The following is a 9349-nucleotide window of genomic DNA, read 5'->3' as shown; positions in this document are numbered from 1 at the left end:
AGGGGTTCGCAAACTCCAGCTTGCATCAGAATGACTCTGATTCAGTGAGTCTGGGGAGGGTTTCAAAAATTGCACTTTTAACAATTCCCATGCTGGTTTGCACATTTGTGTCTCCCATCTAAGCTCCATGAGGCCAAGAATTTAGGGCTATCTTGTTGGGCGCTCAGCACAGAGTCTGGTGCAGTACTGAATGAAGGTCCATGAAAATGAAAATGAAGATGGACGGTCCGTTTGGCAACGGGACGAGGAAGTCCCCACAAGACCAATTCGCCGGCTCTGCCCTTGCCCCGATGGTAGTCCCTTGAACCTCACGTGGCTCCCCGAGTCCCCGTGGCCACGGTCCCTTTAAATGTGCACGGGGACGCCTCGCCCCTCGGCTCCCTCGATCCCTGACAGAGCAGAAAAGGAAAAAAAAAAAGCCTTCCTCTTCGGGAGCGGGAGGAAACGTCTAGGAGGGGGCAGAGGCGCGGCGGCGACAGCGACGGCAGAGCGCAGACACAGGTCGCAGTCAGCGCAGCGAACCCCGCGCAGAGCCCAGAGCCAGGAGCGGACGCGGCTCGCCGCGCCGGACAACGCCCCCCACGCGGCGCGCTAGCGCCCCCTCCCCGCCCTGCCGGCGCGGCCCCGCCCAGCCCCGGAGGCTCGCGCCCCGCGCCCCTCCTGCCCTGCTGCCCAGCGCCCCGCGCTAAGTCTGAGAGCACGCGACGCCGCACGCTGCCCCGCCGCCGCCTCCCGCGCCCGGCGCTCGCGCCCCTTCCCCGGCCCCCCGAGCCCTGGAGGCTCGCGCCCAGCACCCCGCGTCCCTACTGGCCCTGCGCCCCTCAAGAAGTACGGCGCGCGCCGGGGGGCGGGGCGGGCGCCAGGGGGTGCGGGACCCGCGGAGCTACTATGGAGTGAGGCACGGGGCGTTCTCGAGCACGGATTGACGGACGGATCGACGGGCAGCCTAGGGCTCCTCGCGCTGGAAGATGAACAGAGCAGGTAGGAGGCTTCGCGCAACCCCGGGCGCCGAGGGCTTCGCACGAGGGGGCCCCGGCCGTGAGCTCCAAGTTGAAGCCGGCGGAGCGCCTGGAGCGACGGCGGAGAATCCCGACCTTACTCTGCTGGGCTTCTGTTGAGATAGGGGCGGGTCGGGAGTCTCCTCACGGAGGAGGCTGAGAATCATCTGGGGGCCCCGTCCTAGTGGTCCAGCCTCAGGGACGCCCCCTCAGTCTCGGCAAGGCCGCACCCTGGCCGTGAACGCCCTCATCCCACTCCCACGGCGGCCTCCCCGAATGAGGGATCGCTAGGTAGCGGAGATAGACGCTCCCTTCGCAGAGGCAACCTGGTTGCGCCCCTACATCCTCATCTCATCCCTGCCAGACCCTCGCTGGCCCCTCAGGGACCCCTCCTAGCACACGGGATCCGTCCTTGTCTCCCCCACATCGGGGTCTATTCCTGGTCCTTCATCACTCGGCGGCGACGCACCCCTAAGAGATTTCCGGCTCCTTTCTCTCCAGACCCCGAGACTTGGAGCTTACTCTCCGGGTAGGACTAAAATGCCCTAAATCATTTCTCCCTGCAGCACCCCACTCCCTGGCAGCGCCGTAGCTGGGCCCACTTTGTGCCTCGCCCAGGGGACCGAAAGCCAAGGGGACAACCCTGGTGGAGGCCGAGCTGCACTCCAGGCGTTTCCTCCCATCCCTCACGTCTCTGCCCTGTGAATCTGACTTGCCAGCTCAGGGATTCTTTGCAATCCAGAATGTGTTTGACAGCAAATATTAGCGATCTTTCCAGAGGAATGCCATTTAACAGATTTAGCGACTGAGACTCAGAGATGGGTGGTGCCTGGACTCCAGTTCCTGGGATTCCTGACTCCATCCACCGGGAAGGCAGGAAGTTCCCTCAAAGAGTTAGCAAGGGAAGAGTCTTAGCTGACTTGCTTCATCCGCTTGCCAAGGAGCGATTGTTACTCTCTTTTTTTCTCTTGGATTTAAGCAAAAGGCAGTCTCTCCCCAACCAACACCCTTGTCTGAAGCCGTAGGCCAAAACAGACATTCCTAAAGAAACAGGAAGCCACCATTTTGACTGTCTTAGAACCATATCCTGCTGCTGCTGTTGTGTGTGTGTGTGTGTGTGTGTGTGTGGTGGGTTTGTTCTTTTTAAACTCTTTTAAATGAAAAAAGTCATTGTTTTAGGATTGAGGTGCAGATTGGAGACATTGGCTGGACTGACCTAAAGAAAAAAGGAGCCACTTGGGGACTTAGGAATGTAGCAGCCACCTCCCTGGTCCAGGCCCTTTCGTTGCTGAGTCAGTGGACACCAGGACGGTTAGAGTGTGGGTCCCAGGATGAAGGGGGAGGTAGGAGCAGGGGTGCCACTTTGTGGGACTGGAAAAGGCTGGAGTGGGTCCCAGCATCCAGCTAGCCACTCCTTGGAGGAAGAAGGTCGCCTCCTGCCTCTTCTGGCATAGTCTGCACAGAGCGAGGCTAGCTTTTTCCTACCCTCCTAATAAAACTCACTTTAAAACAATGGTGAGAGCAATTCCAGCTTTCCCACGTTTCGCTGCTTGGGCAAGCCCTTCCTTCTCTGAGAATCTGGGGGAGGGAGTGAGCCGAAATACCCTGAGCGGCTGGTTTGGCCCCAGTAAATCTTAGCAGTTGCTACTCTTGGGTTCAGCCATCCTGTAATTTGTCTCCAGCATAAACCTGCTTCCTCTTTCTGTGTAGTAGCAATGATAGAAACCTCACGTCATGATTTCTGTGTGCCATGCTCTGGATTTCCTGGTCATGTAGCATTGTGGTTGTAGCATTCAGACTCCATTGGACTGAATCTCAGAACCACCATATACTTTTATGTGACTTTGAGCAGGCTATTTAACTTCTCTGTGCTTCAGTTTCTTCATCTGAAAAATGGGGATAAGACCTTGGTTATCGAGTTCTCATGCTTCAATAAGATAAAGCATGTAAGTGCCTAGAATGGTGTCTGTCCCATTATAAGTGACCAATAAATACTGCCTAATATTTATTGGGTACTTACTATGAGTCAGGTACTGCTTAAGTGTTTTAGGCATGTATCAGTGTGGTTTTCACATTGACCTGGTGAGGTGAGTCTCCATTTCACAGATGGGAAACTGAGCTGCGGGGATTTAATGGTCACTGACTTGATGGGGAGCCAGTATAGGGTTGACACACAGACTGTCCAGCTTGAGAGCCTACTTTTTTATGCAGTGTCTAACACATAGTAGGTACACAGGAAGTGTTTGCCAATTGACTTTGCTGGTCATCTTATGTCTGTTATTTCCCTTGAACTTCTCAGAAGCCTTCAGAAAAAAGGTATTTCTTCCATGTTACCAAGAAAGAAACTGAGAATCATCAGAGAGGCAAAGTGATGTGCCCAAGGTCACACAGCTGACTTGTGGCAGAGCTGGGGTTGAAGTCCAGGTCTGTGTGAGCCTGGGGCCCATGTTCTTCCACCTCTGTCCCATGCTGTCTTCCCATAAAAGCCCTGTCGCGGATCACTGGACTAGCTTAACAGCAGCCTAATTAGAAATCATCAGGCTTGGTGTGGACATTCCAGCAGGCACCCAGGAATGAAAGTTAAATTAAGATGCAATTGGAAGGTGAAATTGGAAGATAATTACTCTTAGAACATATGGTTATGAGAGTTCCAGGGGGAGTATAGTGAACTGCATTTGAAACAGACTCAGGGACTAAAGACAGGGATGTTAGGGGACATAAGAAGAGCTGTGAGTTTAATAGGTTGTAGTCGCCAGAGCAGACCGACTGGTGTGGTCCTCTCACTCTACAGATAGGGAAACTGGGAGGAAAATGGACTTGCCTCCAATTAAGGGCAGAACCAGGAATGGAAATCAGAGCTCTGGACTCCTATTCCAGTTCTTCCAATGCCTCTTCTAGTTGAACCTCTATACATCTGACAAGGGAACAGCGAGCATGAATGTGTGAGTGACAGGTATTTAATTAAAGCAGAGAAAGAAAATATAAACTCATACATGGGGCTGGCTGGGGATGATTTCTATCAGCAGAAGCTGTTAAAAATCTCTTCCTCCTGTCACTGTGGTTCCCCTACCCCCCAGTTAACTCTTGGCATCTTGGCTTGAAGGGTACTTGCATTCAAGTTATCCTGAGTCGTAGCAGATTGTCAGGAGGTCCTGGGCATTGATAACTCAGGCTGGGGAAGTCATAACCCCCAGATTCTGTGATACAGGGAGAGAGAAGTTTCATTCAGCAGCTGGAAGGAGTCAGGAGGTAGCAGCTCCATCCATGCTGCATTCTGAGTAATTAGAAGTTAAGTTTAACCCAGAGAAGGAACCCCCCAGCTCTGATGTACCCCGTAATCCTCCTACCCTCGTCATACTTAACCTCAGCCAAACTGGACTCTACTACACTCCCAAAGGGTTTTGCATCTAACTGCCTCTGGGCCTCTTCACACTCTCTTCCCCCTACTGGGAATACTCAGCCTCCTTTTCAGTTGTGAAATCCTCCCCGTCCTTCAGCGTGCACCCCAGTGCTACCTCTCTGAGCCTTCTCCAGGCAGACTGGGTCTGAGACTCAGATGACTTTGTACCAAGAGCAGGGGCTCTAGGGTTCCTTTTTGTGAGGGAGCAGAGCTGGAAGCCTTTACACTTTTTTTTCATTTTCTTTGCTCCCTCCTCAGTCTCCTTTGCTGGCTCCTCCTCTCTCCCTCCTTGGTCCTGCTATTTTCTCAGTCCACACTTCTTTGCTTGATGATTTCGCCAGGTTCATGCCTTCCATCTCTGTGATGGATACCTCCAGCCATACCTCTCCCAGAACCCAGACCGGAATACCCAAGGGCCCACTTGACGTCTCCGCCACAGTGTATGAAAGGTAACTCGGATCTAACACGTGCAGACTGAAAATGTTGTTTCCCTCTCTAGCACATGCAGGCTTCTCCAGCTCAGTTGGTAGCCACTCCACTTTTCCAGTTGCTCTGACTCAAAAGCTTGGTACTGTCCTTGACTTTTCTTTTTCTCTTATACCCCATATCCAAATTGTCAGTATATTCCACCAGCTCTCCCTTCCTGTTTGGAATGTGACTCGTTGACCATTTCTACTGCTGTCAGCTGGGTCCAAACCTCTCTCATCTCTTGCCTGGATTATTGTAAGAGCTCCTCACAGGTCTCCCTGCATCCATACTCACCTCTTCTATTAACTTCAGCACAATAGCTCGAGTGACTGTGTCCTTCTCCCTCTTAAGGCCCTCAACAATTTACGCCCTCCCCACAGCCCCTGGGACGTCATCTCCTGCTTCTCCTTCTCTCTTGCTCACTTCCCTGCAGCCACTCTTACCTCCTTAAACTTGCTGTGTATACTAGGTTCTGGCTTCCCTCACCTTTCAAGTCTTCGCTGTAATATCTTCTACATGAAACCTGTCCTGGTCACTGTACTTAAAATTGCAAAAACCCTCAACTCCTAATGTTTTTTCTTAGACTTTGTGATCATCTAATGTCACACAATATGTAAGATACCCTTTGTATTTGCTTATATCCTACCACTAGAAGATAAGGTCTCTAAAAGACAGTGTCTGTGTTTCATTTATTGATGTACCCAAAGATTCTAAATGAGTGCCGGGCACATAGTAGGTGCTTAATCAATATCTATTTAATGGAACCGGATTAAAGGAAATTGGGTGGGAGCTAATGAAAGTCATTCACTTTGCGGTCTGTTAGTATTTCTGAGCTCTAGACTCATCCTTACTTAAATTTCTTACCTAGCTAGCTGTTCCCGGTGTCTTTGGCCTCAGTTTCCCTGCATTTTCTCTCTCCTCTGCCTCACTGGAAGCCAAGAGTCTTGAGTTTCCCCTGTGGAGGAAATGCTTAGGGGCCAAAGGGTCAAGGCAGTGGTTCAGCTGCCTACAGCAGGAAACCCATATTCTATCTGTGCCCCGCTCCAGATTTGCTGAGTCACTCCATGCCACTCATCTGCCCTGTCTGTGCCTCAGTTTCCCTATCTTTCAATGAGGCCTTTCTTTTTTAAAAAAATATTTTATTTATTTTAGAGAGAGGGGAAGGGAAGGAGAAAGAGTGGGAGAGAAACATCAATGTGTAGTTGCCTCTCATGTGTCCCCTACTGGGGACCCAGCCTGCAACCCAGGCATGTGCCCTGACTAGGAATCGAACTGGCGGCCCTTTGCTTCACAGGCCCATGCTCAATTCACTGAGCTACACCAGCCAGGGCTCAGTGAGGCCTTTCTGATTCTGGCATCCTTTGATTTCAGAGCTGGAAGCAGGGCTTGGTTGCTGCATTGTTACTTATCATTCCTAAGGGCTCTATGGAGAAGGCATTTTCTTGCAGGATCACGCCTCAGACACCCACTGTAACCTTTCCCGGGGAGATGGTGCCCACAGATCAATAGCTTGATTGGATGAAGGATGGGGTGGGGGTGGGGGTGATATAGTCAGAGTGACGGTCGTTTTTCATGGCCTTTCTGTCCCTCTGTCAGGTCTCAGGGTGCCCATGTGAAATACCACCTGTTAAGGATAAGAAATGAAAGTCTTTGCCCCCCAGGAATAATTTCATGCCCATGCCTGACACCTGATGTTAAGAGCGTGAAGCTAATATTACATACTATGCATATCGGTGTAGGGCAAGACCTACACCAGAGGAAGATACGGGATAGGCAAAGACAGGCTTTACTAGGACAGTAATAGCTACTGTTTATTGAGTGCTCCTTTGTGAAGGCCTGCTACTTACCACTTTTAATATATATCTTTTTAAAAGATTTTATTTATTTATTTTTAGAGGGAGGGAAAGAGAGGGAGAGAAACATCAATTTAAGAGAGAAATATTGATGGGTTGCCTCTCATAAGCTCCCCAACCAGGAACCAAACCCGCAACCCAGGCATGTTGGGATGCGGGTTTGACCAGGGATCAAACTGGCGGCCTTTCGCTTTGCGGGTTGACACCCAAGCAACCGAGTGACACTGTTCAGGGCCAATATATATCTTGTAATCTTCACAACAGCCCTTTGGGAGTAGGTGCTACTATTGTACCCATTCTACAAATGAGGGAATTGAGGCTCAGTTTCACAGCGTGTAAGTGGCAAAGCCAGATTTTGAACCTGGATCAGTCAGGCTCCAGAGGCCCACTCTGTTACTACACAGTGAGCTTAGTTGTTTAAGCTCCAGATTTGGGTGGCTTCCCCCCCCTCCCAGCCTGGACTGATATTTTTCTGAATGAGGATATACTTGATTGCTTATGGAAGCAAGGAGTTGGGAAGTCACATATTACATCTTGAAGATGCTGGCTTGTTGCCTGGATGTTTAAGGCCTGGCCACTGATGCAGACAATTGTAGATGCAGGTTAGACGGTTGATGCTGTGGGTGTGTTAACAGTGGGTACTTCGACAGCTGTACCTCTTCTCTCCCTTTTCTGCTCGCAGCTACCACATCTTACAGCGGGCAGTGTTCCCACTCTAACTTTCTCCCCCTGCCCCTTCTAATTAGCTGTGCATTGGGAAACCAGACAACCAAGTTTGTTAGATATGTGCAAAAGTATAAGTTTGTATGTGCAAAGTATAAGTAAAAGGGCTCTGAAATGAAACCCTTTTAGGCACAGAGTGCGCAGGCTTTGTAACCCTGCATTGTTACCTCTCCAGGCCTTTTTTTTTCCCTTTGGGGCCTCATTTGAATTTAACGTGGTCCTGCCAGTTTGGGGAGATGTTATTGACTTTGGCTTCAGACATCTTGAATTGAGGTGCCAATGAGACAGTCCCATGGAGATGTCTCTTGTCAGAGCTGTGCTGACCTACCGGCCATAGCCACCAGCCACAAGTGGTGACTAAGCACTTGAAATGTGGCTAGTCTGAACTGTGACCTGGTGTATGTACAAAACACACTTAGTTCAAAAAAGAATGTCAAATAACTCATTAATAAGTTTTGTATACTGATTACATGTTGATCCAAACATGATTCACTGATTAAGTGATGGTATTCAAAATAATATTCTAGATATATTGAGTTCAAAAACCATATTGTTAAAATGAATTTCACCTGTTCCATTTTGACTTTTTAATGTGGATATGAGAAAATGAAAACTTACTATGTAAATATAAATGTGGCTCACATTATGTTTCAGTCCGACAGCCCCGGATTAGATTCAACTGGGGTTAGATGCTTCAGGGATTTACCTGAGAGTCAAATGCATGGGGAAGAGAAGCGTTTGCTGACAGACCTCCAGCCCTCTGCTCCACTCTCTTTCTGTCACAGCCAGGCTGGCACTCTGAAGCTGCTGCGTGTCAGGCGCAAGCCTTAGTGGGAATGGAACTGGGAGATGAGACTTGGGCTGGAGTGAGATTTATACCCCCTAACACGTGGGCAGTAGGGAGCCAGGCAGGTCTTTTGAAACTGGCTTGTCAGGATGGAGTTGCATTCCTGGAAATCTGCTTTCCTCACTCTGACCGGAAATCAGGGGCTCAGAGATTCAGGCAGGAGGCATGGGCTGGCTTCTGGTGGGAGACATGTCGAACTTGAAGTGGGTGACTACTCTCTTGACTGTATACTTGTCCAGGTCCCTTCCATCCTGAAATATTTAGCTGAAATTTCTCCTCCAAGAGGTCTTCCCTAGCCATAGCAACTCTTGCTTCTTGAACTCCTATTGCATGTACGTTTGTAGCACATCTTTTATTCTGCTGAGGTTAATAGGCTGTCACCATTCACAAGGGAAGAGGCCTTTTTCAAACATCCATGTTGTAAAATACCGTATCATTTCTCCCATGAAATTCAGACACTGTAAAATTTGGATGCAGGGCGCTTAGCTGGACACCATTCTGTACCATGTGGAATTCAGAGGCGACCCTCAGGAGAATCATACAGTATATCACTGTCACAAGCCTTGGGTGTGCTATTCTTGAGGGAATGAGATAATGGCTACTCAGTTATAATATTTCAAGGGTGTACAGCTCTGTCCTCCAATTGTGCTATGAGGCTTGTCCCCATAACTCAGCCGTGAGTAGTCAGCAGAGGTGTTCTCTTCTTCATCCTGGAAGACCCTGCTGTCTACAGTGCTATGCAAATAGATGCAAGTATTCAATGAATTAACTGTGGAATGAATGTAAGCTCTATGATGGCAGCAGGGATGGTGACCGCCAAGTTCAACATTGTCTCTTGGGTACCTACCTGGCACATAGAAAGTGTTTAATAAATAGTTGTTGAATAAATGAGTGCAATGATCTATATACCTTTATTTGATGGATACAAGATGTCATTCATTTGGATTTTGTTAGCAGGACTGTGTAGAAGAAAGGTCTGGCTACTTTGTTTACAGAATGGATCTTTAGTGGAAGATCAAGGGATTTTAAAGGTGATGGGGAGACATAAACCTAAGATAAA

At 49.4% G+C, this 9349-nt stretch overlaps 1 protein-coding gene across 3 annotated transcripts in view; it reads left to right on the top strand.

Annotated features, from left to right (window-relative positions):
* The first annotated feature begins 486 nt into the window (after positions 1-486).
* FGD5 (FYVE, RhoGEF and PH domain containing 5) overlaps positions 487-9349 on the top strand; it is a 113151-nt gene continuing 104288 nt past the window's right edge. For 2 of the 3 annotated variants that reach the window (XM_037139356.2, XM_037139355.2), the window contains exon 1: positions 487-981. In XM_037139356.2, the coding sequence (XP_036995251.2) occupies positions 969-981 (13 nt within the window). In that variant the 5' untranslated portion in view covers positions 487-968. Of the gene's footprint in view, positions 982-4739; positions 4848-9349 lie in introns of all 3 variants that reach the window. The other variant, XM_037139357.2, reaches the window with a different exon arrangement.

The sequence above is a fragment of the Artibeus jamaicensis genome, unplaced genomic scaffold (assembly GCF_021234435.1).
Source record: "Artibeus jamaicensis isolate MK-2021 breed Jamaican fruit bat unplaced genomic scaffold, CSHL_Jam_final contig_519, whole genome shotgun sequence".
Classification (NCBI taxonomy): Eukaryota; Metazoa; Chordata; class Mammalia; order Chiroptera; family Phyllostomidae; genus Artibeus; species Artibeus jamaicensis.
The sequence above is the reverse complement of the archived record's forward strand: the minus strand, read 5'-3'. Positions and strand labels throughout refer to the sequence as shown.